General features: G+C 39.4%; 1 protein-coding gene across 1 annotated transcript in view; it reads left to right on the top strand.

The window, feature by feature from the left end:
* Nucleotides 1-25912, top strand: part of LOC116510318 (ankyrin repeat and KH domain-containing protein 1-like) — a 124520-nt gene that overhangs the window by 37545 nt on the left and 61063 nt on the right. Inside the window, 7 exon segments of the mRNA XM_032219815.1 lie at nucleotides 1234-1343; nucleotides 3195-3282; nucleotides 13972-14099; nucleotides 15212-15355; nucleotides 16796-16898; nucleotides 24700-25413; nucleotides 25416-25445. Coding sequence (XP_032075706.1) covers nucleotides 1234-1343; nucleotides 3195-3282; nucleotides 13972-14099; nucleotides 15212-15355; nucleotides 16796-16898; nucleotides 24700-25413; nucleotides 25416-25445 — 1317 coding nt within the window.

Genomic DNA, 25912 nt, shown 5'->3' with positions numbered 1-25912 from the left:
GCTGATTCAGTTTTATGGTTAGCACTATTTCTGGCATTTAGACATAAATAAGGCACGAGATGGGCAGCATGCAAATCAAATAAAACGATAAAATAAAATAATAGCTGTCCTATTATGGAAATAAGAATTTGGGCTTGATTAAATCATCGTGTTAAAAACAACAGTACATACATAGGTGTTTTTGTCTTGGAAGTGGCTTCAGAATTGCGTCAGAGATTTAAGTGATTATTGTAATTATTTTCATTTCAGTTTTTTATTTCTCTTTAACCTCACAATTAAAAAATTAAAAAATCTGATTTTTTAAAATTTCCTGCGCTGGAAAGGATTCTTGGAATTAAAAAGGACATTAACTTAACAATGGTTTAAAAGTGGTCTCCAAAAATGTCAGTTATGGTCTTAAATTCGAATGTAATTGTGTCACCCTATTGCCATGGTCACAGTTTGGACACTTTGGGTCCGGCTAGTATTTATAATCCATTATGGCATCCTGCAGTCACCTGATTACAATTTTGCTAGTTTGTGGCAAACAATGCCATTGGTTAAGCTGGATTCACACTTACAACCACATGATTAGAGTTACAGCCTCATGGATCAATTTACGATCATGGTAAAAATTGTAAAATTGGGTATGGTCACATAATGACTCAACTTTAAGACTGCAATGATTTGACAGAAATTCCAGTCCCAATTGTGATTAAATCAAGGATTACCTGTATGTATAATCAAGTTGTTTTCAACTCTTAGCAAGCACATAGATTTATGTAAACTGGTACAGTAACGTAAAACCTTTTCATCCAACTAATACTTCTGAAGAAAAATCCTTTGGCCTTGCTGGTTTTCCAGTAAACAAATTTTTTTATTAGATCATAGAGTTTATAAAAATCACAGTGGTAGAACCACTGGAAAATATTTCTATTTACATATCTGTCTAGTTAATGTTTCCAAAATTTTTCTGATGTTTTCAATTCTACAATAATGCTTAGTGGGATTGAGAAATGCTTACATATATAATACTTTATAATAATATCGAGTAGTAATAATTAATATGCAGTCTACTATTAGTGATAACCTTAAAATGTTTTTATAATCTGACAAATGGGTTTTTAAAAAAATTAGAACTTCTTATGTGTCTCTGAATCACTTTAGTACATTCTAGATGAAACCATATTGGCAAACAATTTTTATTTACAATTCCTAAACCCATTCTGATAGCAATTCATTGATTTTCATCAGGTGCTAATGTCCATGCTACAACTGCAACAGGAGACACTGCTTTGACCTATGCCTGTGAAAATGGACACACTGATGTTGCAGATGTTCTACTTCAAGCTGGTGCAGATTTAGTAAGATTTTAACATGTTTTCCAAATATTTTGAGCTTAATTCCCTGCTGTTGCTCACATTTCTTTGCAAATGATACATAGACAGTATATAAATGCAGTGCAAATTACATAGTTATCTGGAAAAGCAAATGAAATAAAATCATAGATTAACAACCTATGTTTCACTATGACAATTTATCCTACAATATTCCATCAAATATCTCATCATGTTGTAATCATTGTATCCATTTTCAATATAGTATTGCTTTAGGCACATGTCTGAAAAGGTTCTCAGTCATCCAAATCATTGTTGTCCTAAAGGTGCTTTTTCAGGAGGCAACTGGACTTTCTTGTTTTTTCTTTTGAAGACACGTGCAATTTATACTTTTTTATTTTCTTATGTGCGTTGCCTAAAAAAACTCAACAGCAAACGTTTTATTGATTAAAAGTTTTATCTTGTTCCAGCTCTTACCATGTATACTGTGTTTTTCCGAAAATAAGTCTTTTTTTGGGGGGGGGTCTCCAAAAGAGGCATTGGGTCTTATTTTCAATGGAAGTCTTCCACTGTCTCATCTTGCGCCGGCAGCATTGATAGCCCCGCACAGCAAGAGCCCGTGTGACTGCTGCCAGCCCACTTCTTCTGCGGCCATTTGCGTGCGATGCTCCCAGCCTCTGTTTGCCATCAGAAGGCTTCAGGAAAGGCCTCTGTAACCAAGAAATAAGCTCTGATGGTGAAATGGAGATCAGGTGAACTCGCATGTGTCAATCCAGAGCTCGTTTCTCATCTGAAGAGGCCTTTTCTGAAGGCCTCGGATAGAGAAACAGAACCCAGAGACTACACTTGCAAGCGGCGGCAAGCAGCCACAGAAGAAGTGGGATGATGAGGCAGGTGTATCGGGGCGTGGGAGGCTTGGCTGCAACTGTCCTAAGGTAAGAAGGGCAGCTCCACCACCCCCATCCGCACCCTAGCTTGATTTTTATCCATGGGCCTCGCCCCACCTCGTGCAACAGAGTGGGTGGGGTCTTAACTAGGGCTTATTTTGGGGCGGTAGGGCTTATATTGGATGCATGTGTAAAAATTTAAGCTGGGCCTTATTTTGGGATAGGTCTTATTTTTGGGAAAACACAGTAGATAAATCCCCTTTTCCTTGAGATTGTTACTTTCTTCGTCGGTATAGATTCAACAATAGTTAAGATTCAATCAAGATAGCAGTCTTCTCTGTATTTGGCTCCATCAAGTGTCTCAGAGGTCAAGAATTTTTTTTTAATAAACCCTAGCTTAAGGATTGGAAGCCTTCCCTTTTGCTTCTTGATGCCATCTTTTCTTCTGCTTCCACATACTTGGAAGTAAGTTTTTGCTAGATCAGCTTCTTTGAAAACACTTGAAACAAATGAAACATTGATATGACAGCTGAGGAAATCTGCATGCAACATGTACGTCAAGAGGACCCAAATAATTTTAGGTTTGGTCTTACTGGGTTTAAGGCATAAATAGATAAGTAAGGGTTATTTTTACAAGCTTAGTTTCTCTTCCTTCTTCTAAAATATGCTTCTCTCAAAATTAGCTTTAAGGTTAGTGTCCAATTTAAAAGATAGATCTCCCGGTAGAGTAAACAGATTCCTGTTTCTTTTGAAAAATTGAAAAAAATAGGAATTTTCTCTAGAAAAGTTTTCTCATGAATCAATTTTGTACACACACCATTGTGTTGAATTAAGTTTTTTGTTTAGAATGAGACTTCCTAATGCAGAATTAAGTGATTATTATTGCATAGGGTTAGAGATCATACTGGAAAACAGTAAATATTTTTAAGCTCATAGTGGGATGCAATAATTTTTATTTGTCTGATTATACTTTTTGATTTTAAAAAAATAGGAACATGAATCTGAAGGTGGAAGGACACCATTAATGAAGGCTGCAAGAGCTGGTCACCTATGCACTGTACAATTTCTTATTAGTAAAGGTTAGTAATTTGAACTGACGGATTGCTTAATATATTTGAAGTTTTTAAAGTTTTATTTATTATATTTATGTTTATTATATATTTAAAGATGAGGTTACTGTCTAATTTTGGTGTTTATTTGAGATAAGTGTAACTTGCTATTTTATTAATGTTATTTGATTAGATATACCATAGTTATTTGATTATATCAAACTATGCTTTCTTGATGTTTCTCTTAACAAATTAGTAACACATATCAGTCTTACAATCACTATATAAATATAGTATACAATTGAAGAAATTACTTCCCTAAGGCAATAGTTTGACTGAATGCATATTATTACAGGAGTTTCCATAGGTGTTTGTGAAGATCAAACAATTTCATAATTGAAATAGTTGTTCCAAAATGCCCACCTAGGTTATATCCAGAAAGAAGTCACTTCTAATCTGACTATAAGACAACTTTGCTCTCTCCTAAGTAGCTCTGAAAATATTTCAGAATCAGAAGAGCTTATTGAATTAGATTAACTAAGGTGCTAAACTCAAAAAAGGATTTATTCAATATATTTTTTTCAAAAAGAAGATATAATCTTTTTTGGAAGACAAAATCGCTCAACTTCGTTCCCAGTTAAATGCTGGTATGGTTGCTGGTCTGGTGGAAGTCCCTAAGGCAGGTTCTTGCTCTATTATCTGGAAACGATTTGACTCTGTTGCTCCTGAGGAAGTGCACAAGATTCAAGGAAATATGCGCCCAAGAACCATATTCCTCCTGGCAGGAATTGGAGGAGAAATTGGGGATCCAGACGGCCAAGAAAGTGAAATATTTGGGAATTTGGTTAACGGCGAAATGTTCCTTGATAAAAGAGGACAATTATAATAAATTATTACAACAAATACAAAAAGATTTGGACAACTAGGTGAAATTACAAATATCATTAATTGGGAGAATTTCCTCAATCAAAATGAATACACCTAAAATTCTGTATCTCTTTCAAACTGTACCAATAAAGTTAGGGGAAAAAATTCTTCGAAGAATTAAATAAAATATTAAAATTTATTTGGTTGGGAGAAAAAGCCCGTATAAAATTTAAAACTTTTGCAAGATAGTAGAAATAAGGGGGTTGTCGATTTGCTTCTGGGTACAATTCAAGGTGCTGGTTGTCACCTTGCTTGTCACTTATCTGAAGGATCGTCTCTTGCTGGTCACATCTACCTGACCCACTAGAGCAGAGAGGCAAGGAATGTTGTGGATCCCATCTCTAAGGGAAATACACCTGGTGGGGCTTTCTCTGTGGTGGCTTCCTCTCTATGGTGCATCATTCCCCCAGAGATTAGAATGGCCCCCACTCTAACACTCTTCCGGAAGGAGCTGAAAACCTGGTTCTGCTAGTGGGTCTGGGGAACCCAGAGTGGAATGGAGCCCATTAAATGGCTTGTGTGGTGTGTTGTCGCCAGGGTAAAGGGTGGGGGACTATTTCTTCATTAGTTTTATTTTTTGTATATGATATTTTTATATCCCTGTAAGCTGCCTTGAGTCGCCATTTGCGAATAGGAGGTAATATAAATTTTCTAATAAAAAATAATTTGAGGATAGCCCATCCAATTATTCATATTTTTTTCTTTGGATTTAGGCTGCTCAGTTTGAAACTTCTAAATTCTCCTGTGCGCTGCTTGGGGAATCCAAGCATGGGTTAACTTTGTCCATTAGCCTAGAGACTGAGTTACATAATTGTTGACCACGCCTCCTCTGACTGGGATAGTTCAGTTTTTTTTAACTCAGTCCAACCTTAAAGAGATGCAGAAATTTTTCTCCTCTAGGATAACAGACAAAATTAGCTCATTTGACTTGAGTTTTTTTCTTCTTTTTGGTACGTTTGACTACGGATTGTTGGTGTTCGTTTTCCTTAAGTTATAAAACTCGCTGGGTGTCTGAATGGGTCTAATCAGTAGAGGGTCGGTTCGCCGCTCTCTTCCCTGATCAGTGGCCGTGGTGAGAGTCGGTTCGCCGCTCCCATGTCGTCGCGAGGCTCAACAACCCACTAATACCGCCTCCTGTTCCCTTCGCTTGCTGCTGAGAAAGGCAGCGCATTCTTGCGTCCAGCGGGCACGGGTGCAATTCTTAGGCGTGTGTCGCTGTTTTCCAGTGCTTTGAGAGCCTTGCCACCGCCGCTAGATTTTGGGGTGAGTCAGCCGCGCCATTTCAGCTGCTGGCGTTCCGTTCTCCCCCCCTTCCAGACGGGGAAAGATGGTGGCCATCTTTTTGGATGCACTTTTGAATTTCGCACCGGCTAATTGAGCAGTTAGTACTTTCGCGCCAAATCAACGGTAGGAAGGGGTGGAGCTTGCCTTGCGCGCTCAATTTCGATTGAGGATGGCGTGAGTCATTGTGCTGCACAGGTCGGTTCACCGCCATCACTTAGCACCGTAACGAATCAACTCGCCAATTATCAGAGGCTTGTCCTGGTTTCAGAAGTGAGCTTAAGCCTTTCAAATCTTTCCTGCTCCCCTGTGATTTATTATGGCCGATCATTCTGTCTCTGGAGGCAGCAATGGAACTCCCAGCTCTTTCCCGCTGCACTCTGAGACTGCTGGGCCCAGCACAGGGTGGGTAGGTCCACCACTAGGGCCTCTAAACATAAATCACGCGCACCTTCTGCAGCCCCGGACAAAGGTGCCAAGCGCAAAGAGAAGGCCAAGTCATCGGCCTTGGCTCCTAGGCCTTCCACTAGGTCCCCTCTTACATTAGTGGCCGAGCGCCACTCCCCTTTTCCTTCGATTCCTCCAGTGGGAATCCAGGGCTGGTCCTCCGATCTTCCCACACCACTGGGGAGGGGTGCAGACAAAGGGGATTTGAGGCCCCAATCTACCCCAGACCTGTCTGCGGTGGGCCTGACCACGAGTCAAGCATCCCCGCAATAAAGAGCCCGCGGCGACGTTCACACTCACGGCTGCAGGGCCAGGGATGGGCCTGAATTTAATTTGCCCCCAGAACGTCATAGCATGATTTCTGCAGCCATCTCCCAAGGGGTGGATGCGGAGTTGCAGCGCAGGTCCCAGCGCCCTGTTCCTCTCAGCATTGCCAGAAATCCTTCTATTTCTCAGGTTATCCTCCTTCACCACCACCTTCAGCTTACAGCGAAGGCTCTATCCTTCGTGAGAAGGAGGACGTAGCTGCCCTAGAATTGTTGGATGACAATGGTCCGGTGCAAGATACACCGCCCTTCTCTGGCTTATTTCGGCCCGCCTTATTCAAATCGCTTTTGTACAAAGCTAAGGCAACTACCAAGATGGGTGGCTCCACCACTCAAGCTAGTACGGCCGTGGGTCTTGATTCCACTGACTGTTTTTCGTAGAACAAGTGCAGGAGCAGGATGTCATACCCGTCCCAAAGCTGTTTCTGGACGTTGTTCAGAAACAGTGGTCCCAACCGACAGCTGTTCCCCCTCCACGTAATGGGGACAGGAAGCTCTACACTTCCACGCCTGAATTGGATAAACTCCTTCAGTTTCCTATTGTGGATCCCCCTGTAGCGGCGTTGGCCTCCTTGGCCTTGATGCCTTCTGAGATTTCAGAAGGTCTTAAGGCCAATGATCGCAAGGCCAAACTGGTAATACGCAAAACGCACCAGGCGGCTGCCTGGGTGTTACGTGCAGCCACAGCAGCTTCTTTCCTTAATAGAACTTCACTGGTTTGATTGCAACAGCTGCAGTCTAGGCTTCCTCCCAAAGACCTCCGACTACACCAGGATGTAAATAAACTGGTGGCAGCGCTGGAGTTCTCTTCAGATGCTACACTTAACACGGCCAAGTTCATGTCCCGTGCGGTGACATCCAACATGGCATCCCGCCGGCTCCTCTGGCTTCGCCATTGGCAAGCTGATTTACGTTCCAAATGGGGTCTTGCCTCTACCCCTTTCAAGGGAGGCCCTCTGTTTGGAGCTGCATTGGATCCTATTTTGATTGAAAATAGGGACAAATGCAAAGTGCTTCCTTCAACCACTAGGCATGGGGACAGAAGACAACAACCATATCACAGAAGGCAGTCCTTTCGGGCCGGGGACTCCGTGTACAACACTGCCCCTACGTTCCTCCCTACTCTAAGCCGTTCACCCAGGCACAGGACAGAAGTCAGGACCACCCCGGTACCAGGGACAGGGGTCGCCAATAGGGCCAACAACAGCAGGCCCAGCGACAATTTTGTGGGAACAGTAACCAGTCCTTACGCAGGTACCGGTTACTCACACGAGCTGGGGCCTATTGGCGGGCGCCTCACTTTGTTTGCCTCCCAATGTGCAGAAACCACCTCAGACGCGTGGACCCTTCAGACCGTGAGGTTGGGCCTCACTCTGGAATTTCTTGCTATCCCCCCGAGGCATTTCATCAGTTGTCCCGTACCAAGGTGCCAGGTAAAGAGACGTCTAATGGATTCCGAAATGACCATCTGATTTCCATAAACGCTATAGTAAGAGTACCTCAGGGACAGGAAAGGCTAGGGTTCTACTCTATCCTCTTCTTGGTTTCCAAAAGCTCGGGAGGATGGCGGGCCATCCTAGACTTGAAACGGCTCAATCTCTACCTGAAATACCAGAGGTTCAAAATGCAGTTGCTCAAGAGCATTCCGGCCTGTATCCAGCAGGGCGACCTACTGACCTCTGTGGACATCAAGGAGGGATACCTCCACGTGCCGATACACCCGTCACATCAAAGGTTCTTGCGATTCCAGATTGCGGGGCACCATTTCCAATACCGCACCCTGCCTTTCATCGGCCCCGCGGATCTCACAAAGTTATTGGCGATGATAGCAGCATCCCTCCGGTCAATTCCAATAAGGGTCAACTGTTATCTAGACGACATCTTGATCCTACCGTCTTCCCTAGATATAGCAAGGCAGGATTTGCAGACCACGATCGAAGCATTGCAACTCCACAGCTTCATCTTGAATTTTCCAAAGAGCCACTTGCACCCGACCACGTCCCTCATCTATCTTGGGACCGTCATTTACTTCAAACGGTGTGTGGTTTCGCTTTCCTAGGAAAGGCACCAAAGCCTTCAGACCCTGGTGAGTCAGGTGTAAATGCAGCGATCTCTTCCCTTCGCGGTCCTCTCCCAACTGCTGGGGAAGATGATCTTGTGTATAGTTGTCGTTCCGTGGTCGAGGTTTCACCCATGTCCTCTCCAGTAGTTTTTGTTCCCATTTCAGAGGGCTCACACCAGCCACTCACAGACCAGGGTCCATTTGCCTCCCAAGGTGTTGCATTTGCTCCGCTGGTGGACTTCTTCAAAGATCCTCAAGTGGTGCCTTTTCAAGGAGCCGGACCACATTGTAGTAACAACATACGCAAGTCTATTCGGATGAGGAGCCCATGCTTTGGGCCGAGTGATGCAGGGTCACTGGAGCGCTCAGGAATTGCGGAACAGCATCAACTGGCTAGAGTTTCGAGCGATCCGCCTAGTTCTCTGCGACTTTCGAGAACTGGTGACGACCAACCACGTGTTGGTTCTCACGGACAATGTAGCTTCCAAGGCACATGTCAACCACCAGGGAGGCATCATGTCCTGGGCCTTGATGCTGGAAGTGGAACGTCTTCTTCATTGGGCGTAGACTCACCTGTTATCACTTCGGGCGGAGCACATTTCGGACACAACCAATGTACAGGCAGATTGGTTGAGCAGAACCACAGTAGACCAGACAAAGTGGCAACTCCATCTGACTCTATTCCAGGAACTGGCTCACTGCTTCGGCCAACCCCAGGTGGACCTCTTTGCTCAACAGTACTATACACACCTGTCGAGGTTCTTCACCAGGTATTATGTTCCGGAAGCGGAAGGCATCGACGCCCTTCGCAGCCCCTGGCCGGAAGGTCTCCTAGATACTTTCCCACCTCCCACTTGTACCACTGGTCATCCAGAAGATTCTGTTGAAGCAGGCGGAAGTTCTCCTGGCCGCGCCAATATGGCCCAGACGCTCTTGGTATGCTGACCTGGTCCATCTTTCAATTTCCCGACCGTGGAGAATACCAGACGCCCAGATAATGCTCTTGCAGGGGGTTCTAATCCACCCGAACCCTCAGCTGTTACAATTAACTGTGTGGCACATGAGCAGGCGATCCTGATGCGTCAGCACTTCTCTTTTTTTTTTTTATTAAATGTTTTATTCATTTTCATTTTCAATTTTGTACATTCACTTATATACTGGATATTTGCAATAATAATAATATAATAGTAAGAAAAGAAAAACCCCAACCTAAACACAACTCATAAACCCAACCTATCGCTTTCATACACCCCTTCTTCTCCCCCTCCAACTTTCCTTTCTCCCTCCAACAATCACCCCTCCTACTTCCCTTTCCCCTCCTATCTTCCTTTCTCGCCTTCCTCACCCTCCTTCCCCTCTCATCCTCCTTACATTCCCCTCTTCCTCCCTCCTTACTTCTCCCTCTTCCTTTCCTCTACTTCTCACTATGGTGCATTTCTCTATTCCTTAATCTATTCAGTTACGCTAAAAAGAAAAAAGAAAGGAAAAAAGCAAAAAGAAAAAAAAGAGAAAAATAAAAAGAAAATATAAGGATCAACAGTATACAAGTGTATTCTTCTTATTCTATATATTGAAACTATATCTCCACCCGCCCACCCACCCCCAATGAACCCCCCTCCCTAACCCCCTCCGACTTCCCAGGTCCCACACCCGGCACAGTTCAGTACCATTCACCTTCAAAATATCTTATTAACAATAATAATGAAAATAAAATAAAAAGAACACTCCGAAAAAAAAACAAAAAAAAAACGAAAAAGTAAATAAAAAAAAAATTTAAAAATCTTTTACATTATGCCCAGCCTCCCATCATTCTTAAAATTTAAACAGTGTGAATCATTCCATTTATATTTTGTCCTCGTCCCTTACTTCTTTGATATTTACCCCCATCTTCCTGTAGACTCTCCAGATAGCCTTTCTTAACCTTATATTCAAGTATTAGTTTATACAAAAATCAATTTATCTTCAAATACAGAGCAGTCTAATCATACTTTCGCTACTCATCTTCCTACCCTTCGTTTCACGTCTCCATTCCTCCCAAGCCCAAATTGCATAAGATTAGGATCTCGCTCTTCACTTTAAAATCCTGAGCTTTTTATGTTATACTTCAAGCATGTAAATCCGTAAAATGTGTGCCCAAAATCCATACCAATTCATTCAATCCCAAGATCCCTTCATCAATATCCCGCTCCACCTTCCTTTCTGCCCCACTCCTCCCAACTCCATTCATCCCAAACCGCAATTCAAATAAATCTTAGTCCCCGCTTTCCTCACAGAAAACACTTCATGCGCAGTTTGGATTGAGATTCAAATAAGTCTTGTAAAAGTCCCGTATAATATCTGTCTAGAATAAGCAATGCTTCTTTCCATTCCTCATCAGTACACAGCTTTACCATTTCATACCAAACAGAAATCCTAAAGTTTTAATCAGTCCAAAAGCTTAGAAAGTATTTTAAAGACATCGCTGGATCTATATTCTTTACTCTTCTGCCCTTTCGGAAAGAGAAGGCAACCCTCTGCCTTATAACCACGTGTCCCGCTGCTTTGAAAATATGACTGAATCCTCAGTTTCCGCTCTTCTGCCTCTCCAGTAGGGGGAGAACAACTCCCTCCTTCTTGTAACCAAGTGACTTGCTGCTTGTCTTTCCTTCACCTTGTCCTTCCGCGTTTCCGAGTGAGTCAAGAAGCCCCGCCTTCAAAGTTTTATAATAAAAGTCCCGAGCTTCCGAAACAGAATTAATACGAAATCTTTGATTTTCAAATGTAACTGTGATTCCAACTGGAGCTTCCCATTTATACTGTATTTGACGATTTCTAAGTTCTTGGGTTAAAAAAGTATAGCCCCTCCTTGCTTGCAGCATCTGGAGCGGGATTTCTTTAAAGACAAACAAATCATGGCCATCGATTCGGAGCCTGTTATTGTAAAACTTTTGAGTGATTGCATTTCTGGATTCTCTTGTGAAAAAGTATATAATTATGTCTCTTGGAAGCTGTCGTTGCTCTGCTACACGCGAATTCTGGCGATAGATTTTTCGAATATTCCAATCAAAATTGAGTCCCGGACCTCCCACCGCTTGGCTGAAAGCTTCTACAAACGTCTGTTTCAAGTTCTCTCCTTTCTTTTCGGGCAGTCCTCTGACTCTTATTGCAGACGCCTTTCTGTTATAATTTATCATTGTAAGTTGTGTTTGAGTATCTCTAATCTCTTGTTGTAATGCTTGGATATTAGAAGTCAAATTAAAATTAGCCCCCTCCAAAGTTTCCAGTTTAGTCTCCATTTCTTCGATATAATCTGTCAAAGTAGACGTAACTTCAAACATATCCGCCTTTATTTGGGCAATTTTAGTCTGTATTTTATTGCATAAATCCAGCACAAATTCTTAATTTCTTGTTTAAAGTCATTAATTATTTGAAAGAAAAGCTCCTGTGTCAAGGAATCTCCAGTAGGTGGTGTAGGAGACAAAGGCAGCGATTTACTAACAAGTTCTTTAAGCACATGCGGGGGGGATTTTTTTGCCTGCTTAGACCTGGGAGGCATTATAGATAAAAGCTGAGAATAAACAGATAAACAGTGTTCTCAATAAATTATTTGTAGATTTTGCTTGTTAATGAGTAGCAGTCTCCGGGGAGATAAAGCCGGTTAATTACGTCATCAATCACCAACACAGTAAAAACGCCATTTTGTATCCCAATTGCACAGAGAAGTTTCAAAGGAAAAACAAGGCTGGTGTTTAGATAGTTATAAAAAAAAAAACATCACAGGGGTGAGACCCGCTCGTGTTAGCTTAAGTTGCTTTAAACAATTTATCATTGTCCTGAGTGGGGGGGTCGCCTGTCTAGGGCTGCAAAAAGGCAGCTGCGAGGAACTGGCTGGAGATAAGAGCTCAGTTACGCTGGATCTCTTCTCCGTTCGCAGCCCAAAAAAAAAAGAAAGGGGGCTGTGAACTACGAATAAATCCTAGCACCTGAGCTTCTGCCTGCCCCTTTCTGCCAGAAAGGGGTGATATCTATTGATCTTAATTAGATATACAGACCAGAACTCTGAGAGGGGCTCCGTTGAGCTCCTTCGGCGACAGGCTCCTCCCACAGGAAGTCTCGTTAGCACTTCTCTGACAAGGTCATCGCCACGATCCAAGCTGCTCGCCGTCGTTCCACGACACGAATTTATGAAGCCACCTGGCATGCCTTTTGCAGGTGGTGCCAGATAGTATCCGTGGACCCACTTAAGTCTTCCATCCCATGGGTTCTAGACTTTTTACAATCGGGTTTGGACAAAGGGCTAACGCCCAGCACCTTACATAGACAGATTGCAGCATTATCAACTGTGGTGGGAAGTGCCCAGGGCCACTCCCTCGCTCGCCATCTGAGGGTCCGGTCCTTCTTAAAGGGTGCATCTAACCTCAAACCACTGGTAGTCCACCGTTACCGTACATGGGATTTGCCCCTAGTACTTACAGCTCTCACAGCTGAGCCTTTCGAGCCCATTTGTACCATCAGTCTTAGATTGTTGACCCTCAAAACCATCTTTTTAGTGGTGATTACATCTGCTAGAAGAGTCTCAGAACTGGTGGCACTTTCAGTACAGGAGAATCTTTGTATATTCCATCAAGACAGAGTCATATTACGATTGGACCCAGCATTCCTGCCAAAAGTTAACTCCTTGTTCCACAGGGCCAAGAACTCATCCTTCCAGACTTTTGCCCCAATCCATCACACCCTCAGGAATTGAAGTGGCACCATCTTGATGTTCACAGGGTGCTTCGTCGCTATGTGACGCACACGGCATCATTCAGGAGATCAGAGGTGTCTTTCCAGCTGGCATCCATGGGACAGAAGGTGTCCTCAAACACCATTGGGCGCTGGTTGAAAGCGTTCATTGCCCTCGCATACGAATCCCAATCTCGACCGGCACCCAGGCGCATCACTCCCCATTCCACCAGGAATGCGGCCACCACAGCAGCATGGGCAACGCACGCCTCAGTGGAGGACATATGTAGGGCAGCAACCTGGTCATCACCGTCGCCCTTCATCCGTCATTACAAAGTGGACATGTATGCCTCGGCGGAGGCTTCCTTTGGGCGATGGGACTTACAGAGGGTTGTAGCATCATCCACGGCCCTTGACCAGCCTGTGTCCCGCCCTTGAAACTCATTGCTTTGGCATGTCCCATGCTTGGATTCCCCTAGCAGCGCACAGGAGAACGACCGTTGACTTACCTGAACGGTCCTTCTAGGCGTGCTGCGAGGGGAATCCAAACCCGCCCTCAGCTTTGGCTGGTCCAGGCACTGGCACTGTCTCAATCTCACACGCACGCATTCTGTTACGTACCTTCTTGTCTGCTGATTCCTTTGCTTCTCCTGGATCGGCTGAGCCTTCATACAAAACTGAACTATCCCAGTCAGAGGAGGTGTGGTCAATAATTACGTAACTCAGTCTCTAGGTTAATGGACAAAGTTAACCCATACTTGGATTCCCCTCGCAGCGCACATAGAAGAACCATTCAGGTAAGTCAACGGTCAATTTGTAAATCTTTCCTTCACTCCCTCCCTTCTTTCTGTTTTCATTTCAAAGGTAATGATTTCCTGTAAATGAAATAGTTTTAAATTTGAATGCTAACTAAAGATTACCTGCAGTAATTTATTAATTAGATCTTTCCTTTAATTGTATCTTCTGTCATAGGTGCCAATGTTAATCGGGCTACAGCTAATAACGATCATACAGTGGTATCACTGGCATGCGCTGGGGGCCATCTTGCTGTCGTTGAGCTACTACTAGCTCATGGTGCCGATCCTACTCATCGTCTTAAGGTACTCCAAGTAACTCAGTTTATTATTAAACACTAGCTGTACTCAGCCACATGTTGCTGTGGCCCAGTCTGGGTGTAGTGGGGCGGCAGGTGGGTGCTGCCGTTGGTCAGGACTTGGGGCTGCTGGGTCGTGCGAGGCTGGTTGGGGGAGACAGTGCCAGGGCTGTTGGCCTTGTGGAAGTTGTTGAGCATCTCTTCGGAGGAGCTGCGCTTGGGCTCCGCCAAGTCGGTGGGCCGAGAGAGTGAGACGTCCATGATCTTGGAGGAGAAGTCCTCGGTGTGCCACCTCACGGGGCACTCAGGGGCCACCTCAGCTCTGCTGCACCTCAGCCACACATATAAAGGGACCGTCGGGATGAAGCTGGAGAGAGGCCGAACTGTTCCGAATATACTTTACTCACTAAATGAACGCTATGATAAATGACACAGCTCAATTCCAACGCAATGTCACACAAAATAATTAAATCAAAATGAAAATAAATCAAAATATATGAAAATTCAATATAACAATGCAATCGGAAACATTGAAATGGAATCATGAAATATTTAGTACCGTGTGTGTTGCTTTTACATCCACCTGATGGCACTGGAAACATTGAAATGGAATCATGAAATATTTAGTATAGCATGTGTTGCTTTTACGTCCACCAGATGGTGCTGGAAACATTGAAATGGAATCATGAAATATTTAGTATAGCATGTGTTGCTTTTACGTCTACCAGATGGCGCTGGAAACATTGAAATGGAATCATGAAATATTTAGTATAGCGTGTGTTGTTTTTATGTCCACCAGATGGCGCTGGTTTTCAAAAAAGCATGCTTTTACAAAAAATCATGTTTTTACCTGTCACAGGTGTGGCATCTATATAATATACGTATATAAAAACATTTGAGTATTCAAATACAACGTTGTGTCAAAATTTCAAAGCAATCGGAGATTAGCGATTTTGAACAAACAACCATTACATTTTTATTTATATAGATTATTAATTGCCTAAGAATTAAATAATCCTAAAATATTCTAACTATAGCACTGATTTGATAATATAATATTGAAAATTTGATGCCACAGTTTTTAATACTACTTATTTTCTTCTCAAATTTATATCTTAGGATGGCTCAACTATGCTCATTGAAGCTGCCAAGGGTGGTCACACAAATGTTGTTTCCTACTTATTGGATTACCCAAATAATGTTCTGTCAGTTCCAACTACAGACATGACACAACTCACACCACCATCTCAGGATCAGTCTCAGGTCAGTTTTTAACTTTGTCACTTGAAACAGCTTTTCGCCTTTACAGATTAAGATTAATAAAAGTATAAGTTTAAGTAAAAATCAATTAGATAAATTGAACTCAGTTAATTTCTGGATGTCTTAAAATACATCTGCAATTTCTTATATCTCTTGACTCTGGAGAGAATTTGAGGCAGAGTACTGTATATTCTTCCACATGTTTTCTATATTTTAACTATAGAGAGATTGGACAGCCAACATAGAAGTAAATGTAAAATAGGTATATATAAATATAAAAATGCAAATGGAATGCAAAAGAATATATACTATATGTATTACATCATAAACTCCCAATTTAGTATAGCTCAGTTTATCAGACTATTTTATGCACCCATAAGTCTGTTTTTATGAATACAGAATCCTGTTTCAGTATAATGGAATGCTCCTTTCTCCAATTGGTATATTAAAAAGAAGAATTGTTACAATGGTAACTGAAGGCATTGATAATGTAATGCAAAGATCTTAAACAATCTTCTTTCCTTCACTAGCTTGTGTTTTTTTTTTATGATGTGAGTTCAGGTACTCTATGCTGATTATAGCAATAGCACCTAGACTTATATATCGCCTTATAGTGCTTTTACAGCCCACTCTAAACGGTTTACAGAGTCAGAATATTGCCCCCAACAATCTGGGATTATAGAATATATAGCGTAGAGCAGGAATGGGCAACTACTACAGCTTTACAACCTGTGCTGTGGGCTGGCTCAGGAATTCTGGGAGTTGAAGTCCACGTTGTGAAGTTGCCATAATTGCCCATCCTGGCCTAGATGATTATTGCATAATCTTCAAAAGTTAGCTTAAGAATATCTAAAATTGGGGTTAATTTATTTTGCAATAAATAATATATATTATCATATAATAGATGTTACAGTGAAAGGTAAAATTAAATCACAAAGACATATTTAGACACATCTGTGCTTTGGAAATCAAAGATGAATAAAATATATTGATCTAATCTTCACTTTGTATTTTGGATTGTGATGGCCATTTTGATTTTACTTAAATTATCCTTTTATATAACAAAGATTCTTTGTACTCTCCTCTGGTTTATAGAAACATAAAAACGTTTTAATGTTACTTCACAATTTCCTATTTAAACTCCTATTTCTCTCATAGTATGTTAGGCATTGTGTATCGTATAAGAAATAATGAACGAGAAAAAATATAGAGGTAGCTTATACAAAGACAGAAAAACTTAATTCAAATGGAGCAACTTTTATGATAGAAGTGAAGTGATGGAATGACTTTAGTACTGCTAAAAGCTAAACAAAGGGTTACATGAATAATACAAGTAAACCTAGAACTTTAAGACAGAGTGAGACTGTTCTAAACATGTTGGAGTAATGTATAGATTGCAATTTACCATTGACATGTTGGTTTTCTCTTGAGTTGATTTTACAGGTTCCACGTGTACCAATGCATGCACTTGCCATGGTTGTACCTCCCCAGGAACCCGACAGAGCTCCTCAAGAAAATCCCCCTCCACTTTTGACTCTCCAAAAAGGTTAGTAAATGATATTTCCTACAATTTATGGCATGTTAACATTCTGATTTGGGCATTTAGGGGATGACTTCTATTTGAAACTATATTGTACAATTTTATCTTAACCATTAATAATAGGATGTATTGAAAACATAATGGCAGGATCCATACTTTAAATTGTACTAGCTCAGGACATTGGTAAAATGATCCATATTTCACTGCATAGATTTACATTTTAGCGGGTTTGTTTAAAAAAAATGTTTTAACATCTGTTCAAAATAATGCAGTATACATTAAATGAAGTATATTAGTAAAAAAGTGAAATAAAATCTGAGATCTGGCAGGATATATATAAAATCAGTTTCTACAAGAATAAATTAAAATTAGAATGTTTAACATTAAGAAACAAAACACGTGCTATGCAAACATGGTTTTAAGAGTACATGACTAATAGTGACTAGATGGGGTTGAATAATCTGGAAGTACATTTTAAGCAGTTTAAGGTGTTAATAAAACATGGAAAAATTATCTACATATATTATTTAGATAATGTTTTTCTTAAATGCTCAGAATATTTGGACAAGGTATCCATACCTGTATATTCAATGCTTGAATTCTGCAGTCACTTTTTTCAAAGAAAAAATATATTTGGATTATGTAAATCCGTCATATTTCAGCTATTTATTAAATCAGTTTTATCTGGTTTTCCCCCTATTTTAATACCATATACAAATTGGGAGGGTGGTACTATACTCAATTATTTGAGTATATACATTATTAACAATAATCATATGGACTATATATGGGTGGGCAGCTGTAATAAATTAATAACAATAATACTTAGCTTTAGAAACATGAGTAAATAATACTCATGATCCTAAATATTACTTTTTTACATGAATTGTAGATATCTAATGAAAATTGGTGAAGAAATGTGACCTTTCCTAAAATGGAAAGGTTACAACCAGCTGTGTGTAAATTTATAACTTACACAGCATCTGATGTTGTTCCCAATCTGCAGATTAGTTTGGGCCTCTATGGGCAATTAATATTGAGAGAGCAATGATTTAAGAAGATTAAATGAGCTTCCTGCTTGACTTCTAGTTCAATCACTATGCTGCTGGTTTTTTTTAATGTTATTTTTTTTAAAAAAGTTAATAATTTGGACAAACAAGAACTGTATTCATTCGCTATTGTCAATATAGTGCTATAAAGCACTGCAATGACTTGTAAAGTGGCATGAGCACCTTACCTGTTGCAACTTAAAGCAGCTATGGCTTTTCTGGGGAATTTGGCTTAAGGCGGCAAATGCTACTTTTATATTACCACATGCTGCAGAACTTTCTTCAGATTTTAAGACCTCTAATTCAGGAAAAGAGTGGCTGAGTTTTGCTCTACAGTTCCACAGTCTGATGTATTTTCCATGTTAGAGATAATGACAATTGTAATTCAGAATATCTGAAGAGCAACAAGCTGGGAAATTCATACTCTTTTACAATTGATAGCAGTCCCTATATCTGAAGATCTTTTATTTTTTATTGAAGCAAGATTCCTCCCACTCGACCCCATGTTATATATAATAAGCATATTGGCTGGCATTTCTGTTTGATAACAAAATTTAAGCCAAGGTTTCCATTTTCACTTGAAAGTACTTACAAAAAAAAAATACAAACAAATATAAAAATAACAGGAAAAAAGATTTTAAAAAAAGAAAAGAATATCCACTTCTGTGTTGCTTAGATTTTTATAGGATAGAGGGTTTTATTTGATTTATTATGGATAAATGACCCATAAATATATGGTAAACAGATATTTTCTGTGAGGGAGATATGTACTTTCAAATTTGATTTTGAAATATTTGGTTTTCAGCCAAATATATTATTGTATTTCTGTAGCTAACAAAAGTGTCAATATATATAATATTCTCCCAAATCTCAATAGCAAGATAAAGTCTACTCATAATGCAGTCCACCAAAAAATTGCCCAAGGAAATTATTAGAAACCTTTCAAAAATTTCTTTAGCTAACAATGGAATGCATATTTTATGTTGTTCCAACCCCCCCCCCCCACTTTGCAGGCCTCTCAAACTCTCTGCATGCCTCTTTTTCACAAAAAAAACAGGGTGTGCAGAGGATTTGGGAGACCTGCAGAGTACACCTGGGGGGCTGAGGAAGGCAAAAACTATTTTTTTAAAAAATTACCTCTTCAAAATCTTGGTACTTATACTCCGTTGCGTCTTATGGTCCGAAAAATATGGTAATAGTGGCAAATAAACCCATTTCTTTGCCTGTTGTCTTGGTTCTTTTGCCTAATGCATCTGACAGCATAATTTTATATTTGGAAGACAAAAGTTCAAACAGCAGGCAAAACAATATAATTTTTGCATTTGGCAGTCTGAAAACTCAACAGCATAGGAGCTGTATGCACAATGCACTGGAACAATGCATATTTGATTTTGAAATCTGTCTGAGAAGAACAGCCTGTCTCAGAAACATACAAAGATGACACATTACTACTGGTATTTTTCCTTATGCCCAAAATGGCTTCTAATCTCTGTAATATGATTAATGATCCTCCATGCATATCCATTTCCTCTCCTCAGTTAGTTACAGTATGCAGTCAATTGTTGCACAGATGAAATCTTCGTGTATCATTTTATAAAGTTTATTTTCTAAACTTTCAGTGCTTGGAAAAGTTTAAAAAAACATAAAACTCAATTGTAGATATTAGAACATTGGAAAAGACATAAAATTAAATACCCCCTTTTGAGTGTTTTGTTTTTAGCTTAAAATTGTCAAAATGATTGTTTTGAGGAGAGAACATTTCATTCCTACTTAAAATTAGTACCCTATTGAAATTGTATTAGATACTTCTATAGATCAAAACATGGTGCTTTTTAAAAAAGTAAATCTTCACTTGCAAGTATTAAGTAAGATTATTGTGTGTCTTTATTAAGATCACAGCAGGTGGCACTGCCTAATTGAGTTTGGCTAATCTTGGATAAAGCTAGACTTATAACTTCATTGCACAAAGATGTATTCATTGATGTCTGTATCTATCCAGAGAATTCTTATGTGCTAGCTTGTATTAATCCAAATGGATAGAGATAAAGTGAGCATGTTCCAAGTTCTCAAACCTACTAAACTGAAAGTGATTCCATGCAATTAGAATGGTTCACTGAAAATGTAGTATGCACTACATTACAGTAGTGCTCATATCATCAGGAAAATAACAGAATAACGGAAGGGATCTTGGATGTATTTTAGTCCAACCTCTTGTTCACGCAGGAAGCCCTATACCAGTGATGGCAAATCTTTTCGGCAACAAGTGTCAAATCTGGAGTGTGCGCCCCAAAGCGCCAGAACCTGAAAGGGAGCAGCTGGCCCATGTGCATGCATGTGGCAGCCAGCTGCCCTTTTGGATTCTGTTGCACACATACATGCTGGACAGCTGATCTGTGCGAAAAACAGCTAGCCGACACGCATGCACACAACAGAACTTGGAAGAGCAGCTGCGCACATGCGCGCTGGACTAGCTGGCCGGCGCACGTGCACGCAATGAAACTCAGAAGAGCAGCTGGCGATGGCACGTGTGCCAATAGAGAGGGCTCTGCGTGCCACAGGTTTGCCCTCACGGCCTTATACCATTTCAGACAAATGTTTGTCCAGTCTCTTCTTAAAAATTTTGAATGCCTCTATAATATGTCACAGCTGTTGCTGAGGATTCCAAGATTGAGATCAAGATGCAGGGCAGATGATAAGCCTTTGACTATTCTGAAGAGTTCTACTGAACAACAACCAAGAAAACAGAGGAGGTCAAAGAAGAAGCTACTTTGTGGTCTTTGCTGCCATATGAATGGGTCGACATATGTCTGATGAACCATTTGCATTCTAGCTATGTCATCCTTACAATCCCCATCAGAACTCGTCAGAAATCCAGGGAAAAGCATGGGCTCTCCAGGCCTGATGTGATAAATGCTAATCTATTATGTAATAGAAATAATATATCTCTAAAGAAAAAAGAAACCCACAGATAATGGAACATTGTGTACGTTTCACAGTTCTTAGAAGAATTAACTAATGTTTATGAAGTGAGAGAACCACAAGTTATAAAGTGATTAATAGAAGAAAAAAATTGTCCTGGTTTTATCTTTTTAAGTGTTAGAAATTTGAAAAAAATAAAATGTTAATCATTAATAATATTGTAATTAGATAGAAGAGGAAATGAGGATGATGAGAGGAAGATAGATATATAAAACATGGACATATCCCTTACCATAAGTTTTCAGTGGAACAAAATAATACATTTTTTAAAAAGTCGATCATCATTGGGTTATTCCAGATAACTGTTTAGTAATTCAAGAATGTGTGCAACAAATAGCTGGCAAGATTGCTATTTACCTTTTATTTTACATGATTTCATTTTAGATTTCTGCCAGATGTTCATTGTACTTTTGGTACAATACTATATTTAAATTTTGTGTCAGTTTTGCGAACCTTTCTGTTCGTTAATCTCTCATGTACTTCTTATCTTTATTGAAGAATTAGATGCTTATTCAATAATTCACTGCATTGATTACTTTTCTGGATTATTCAAAGAATAAAGTTTGAGGTACTTCTTTAGAAGTATTTATATATAATTTCAGATGTGAAATTAACTTTAGCAAAAGCACATTTTTTTATTAGTTCAGTATGCTGTATTGTGAAACTTTGCTGGAGATTTTTTTTAAAAATAGCTCCCTGGTCAATGAGAAGACATAATTACTAAATTATTACTAAAGTTCCACTATTTCTGTATTAGATTTCTCAGTATTTTATAAGGGAACATCAGGAAACATCTACCAGAGGTTCTCTGGAAGGGAGAGGAATGAAGCTGCACAAAATCTGATTTCATTAGTAGGAAATTAGTGTTTGCAAAAAAGGTTGTTGGAGGGATAGAAGAAGTCTCATTGCCTTGCTCGCCTCAGTAACACTTTTTCAGCATTCTGAAAGAGAAGACACAAGCTACATGGAGAGGAAAAATTAATGCGTGTGAACTTTTTCCTGGAAACCACTGGTAATTTAGGAACAAAAATATTTACTCATTTTCAAGTTTCATAAACAGAGGATTAAACTTGAATTGTTTCTCTAGGTAGCATTATTATATTTTATTGTTGTAAATTAGCTTTTTTAAAGGTGAGACATGAGTAACAATTATTTCTCATTGAAAAGATTTTTCCTTTTTTAGCAGGTGGACTCAAAGAAAAGTACTAATTTTAGAGATCTTGATTCCTCCTGAGTAGTTAATTTTGCTTCAATAGATTTTTCTAAAGACTACCAGTATAACGATTGTGAAATAAATGTGTACTTTGTGTTCATAATTTTGACTTGAAATATCCAGTTAAATTAAAGAGTTTGGGCAGCCCTTGTTAAATTGTGGTTTTGGTTGATCCTTAAGCAAACAGAAACAGCACAATATTTACATGATAGAAAATGAAATACATTATTTTACAAATTTGAATATATGCTTATGGTTTGTGTGCAGTTGTTTTCAGATTCAGAGTAAAGGAGCAGTAAATATGAACTTTGCAGAAGTTTTGACAACCCTTTAATTGATATAGTGCTACTTCTTTTAAACTGCTGTAAAGTTATTAATAAGATCCCACAAGATGATTGATCATTAGAGAAAAGGGGGGGGGGATTCTCTGAACCTTGGAACTATTCAGCTATCCACAATACATTTGGAGGGGGAAAAGGATGAAGCATTTTGGGTACACTTTGCCAACTTAAAAATAGGGGAGGTCTCTATTTTGCTTTAAGGATGTGTAACAACCAGTGCCATGGGAAATATTGCTAAGGGTGGCTAGAAGGTAATGTCCCACAGTCAGTGGGGAAAAAACTTAAACTGAAAATCAGCTACGTATTTCTTCAAGATTATTATCTGAAACCAGTTTTGAGGCATTTACAAAAAAAGATAACAATTTTGGAATAATCTTCACAGTCCTGGAATATTATTGAAAATCTGGGGAATCTCAAAACATGCAGTATGTGGAGGGAGACTTAAGAATGCTCAGATTTCTGAGTTAGAAGATTTCCGCAACTGAAGAGTGAGAGAAATTCAAAAACCAAGAATAAAAAATGGTTTTTGGTTGACTACAGTATATGTTTAGAAGTGTTATTACTGCAAGGTAAAAAAAGGTAAAGGGGTCCCTATTGATTGTACTCCACTAGTTGCTGCTGACTAAAGGGGGCAGTGCTTATCTCCATTTTAAGGCCATTGAGCCAGCGCTGCCTGAAAACAATTCTGTGTGCATGTGCCAAGCATGATGTCACGGAGCGCTGTTACCTTCCCATAGAAGGTAGTCCCTATTTATCTATTCGTATTTGCATGCTGTTAAACCACTAGATTGGCAAGAGCTGGGGTGAGGACAGGAGCTCACCCCATCCCATGATACTCTGGTCTCGAACCTACAGCTGCTACCTTTCCAGCTGACAAGCCCTTAGTGGTTAAGATAACCTTTATCTTAACCACTAAGTCATCGCACTGCCCTACCAGTGCAAGTGGAGTTTGTTAAAAAGAACTGAGTGGTAGGGTATCCAAATTACTTTGATTGCTGTAGTCATTATTTCCTTCTTTTGAATCTGTAAACAAATGCACATAAAGATATGTAGTATAGCTTTATTTAGAAACTTAAGCTGTAATTTACATTGTAGGCAGAGGTCTATATTTCAGTTTATCTCTTTACATTGTCAAGATCTTAGTTGAAGAAAGAAGAGTTAAAAGTGAGAACCGACGTATATAAAAATATCCTGATGCAGTGAGGTTCTAGTTTGAGAACAAAATTGTTCAGTTTAATTGTGGTGCAGCAAATCAAGTAATAGACTCTCTAAATCAAGAATGTTACAGGAAAAAGAATAGATTCATACAAAAGACAAATAAATACTTTCCCCACAAAATAGCACATCTAGGAAGAGCCACAGAAGTTCCTAATAGTCTTAATTAGATATAAGGATTTTAAGATTGCTTAGTTTATGATATTTATACTTTAAAAAAGAGATAACTCCTGTAAGAACATGGCTAATGGCAAAGTTTCTATTGACTTTGTATAATTAGTATCACTTTTTAAACATGAATTGTTCATTATTATTTTTTAGAAACAGAACTCAGTATCTACACATTGATACATTTTAATATAATCTTGGAGCAGTAAAAAACCACACACACTTATATAATAATAAAATTTCTTGAATATGTATAAAGGTTCTCCTAAAATTCTTTGTTTATCCTACAAAATATTTGATTCGTTATGAATATTTTTTTAAAAAATTGGACATTAACACCAAATGTATTGGCTTGTGAAAAATATTTAGAATTTGGACTTTTGAACAATAAAGCTCCTATACTAGAATTGCTTGTAGTTGCATGGAGGTTGAATTGGTGGTAATTTCTTGTTAGATTAGTTTGTGTTGCATTTATAAACTGCACAATTTTTCAAAAATACTATATTGTTTTTGCATTTATTTAGCACTTCTCAAAAAAAAAGATGTGTGAGAGTGAATATTTGAGTGTTGCAACTGTTTTGCAAGTTCTGTTTGAGTTTTCAAGTGTAGTAAATGATTTTCTGGTAGCCTACATTTCAGACAGAATCTTCCTTTGAGTGTTAAAATTAAAGCAGGGGTCCATATTTAAGCTTCCCATCCAATGTTTTAATGTCTTTTCTGTTTTTGAATAATGGCTTTGGTCTATTTTATCTTTAAATGATTACGTTTGGGTGGGGAAAGGTTGTGGGAGATATGGGTGAACTGCAGCATGGCACTTTTTCAAACATTTTTCGTGTGCTTAGGTACATCCAAGCAGAAGTCAACTTCCCTTCAGGTAGCAGATCAGGAACTACTATCACCTTTTCACCCATACCAGCCTTTGGAATGTATAGTAGAAGAAACTGAAGGCAAGCTCAATGAACTTGGACAGAGAATTAGTGCAATTGAAAAAGCACAACTTAAATCATTGGAGTTGATTCAAGGTGAACCTTTGAATAAAGATAAAATTGAAGAGCTCAAAAAGAACAGAGAAGAACAAGTACAAAAGAAAAAGAAAATACTGAAGGAGCTGCAAAAGGTGGAAAGGCAATTGCAGATGAAAACACAGCAGCAATTTACCAAAGAATATTTGGAGACCAAAGGTCAGACAGAGGCTCCCCTTACTCAGCAGCAGCAGTGTCCACATACAGGTGTCCTACCAGAACTGGAAGGAAATGAAGGCCTTCCTGGGGATAACCTTTCAGGGTTGTCACAGGTTGACAGTGTCCTGCATAAAGATGAGCAACAACACTCTCCTTCATCTCCTGAGCAAACTGAGTTTGCCCCTCTTCAGCCTCTCACAGCACCACAGTGTAACTTTTCAAGTAACATAGGTTGTAATGGGACAGATTCTTTTGAACTTCAGAAAGTATTAGGTAATCAGCAAACTATAGAACAGCAGCAACCAATTGCTGGACATGTTCAGGGACTGTTAGTTCAAGAACCAGATGGATTAATGGTTGCCTCGCCAGCACAGACGCTACCGACACTCTTGATGACCTGATAGCAGGTGGGTTGAGAAATGTACCTTTATTGAATAAATATGTGTGTTATTAGTTCCTTTGTTCCCATTATCTTTCGCAAAGTTTTCTAGCCCCCCCCCCTTTTTTTTTTACAGTTTTTATTAGTTTTAATGTTAGCATTCAGTTACATCAAACTTTTTGGATTGTTTAATCCAAAGCAAAATGTTTTGCTTTATTGGATTTTTACTGTATTGATCCAATTTGGGTTTCATTTCTGGTGTAATAACTATTATGGAAATCTTTTCAAGAAAATATGTCAGTTTATAGAATTGTGCAAATAGTTGATTAGGCAACATTTGTGAGACGATAGTATCTGATTCTTTGTAGGGGTTCTCTTCATAATCACTAGATAGTGACATTGTTGACAAGTTGACATTGTTTGATTCAAAGGAATAGTTGAATTACATATCATAGAACTCAATCTCTTAATTACTTTTTTATTTTATGTAGCTGT

This window comes from Thamnophis elegans, chromosome 6, assembly GCF_009769535.1.
Source record: "Thamnophis elegans isolate rThaEle1 chromosome 6, rThaEle1.pri, whole genome shotgun sequence".
In the NCBI taxonomy this organism is placed as follows: Eukaryota; Metazoa; Chordata; class Lepidosauria; order Squamata; family Colubridae; genus Thamnophis; species Thamnophis elegans.
Note: the sequence above shows the minus strand (reverse complement) of the source record. Positions and strands in the feature narration are given on the sequence as shown.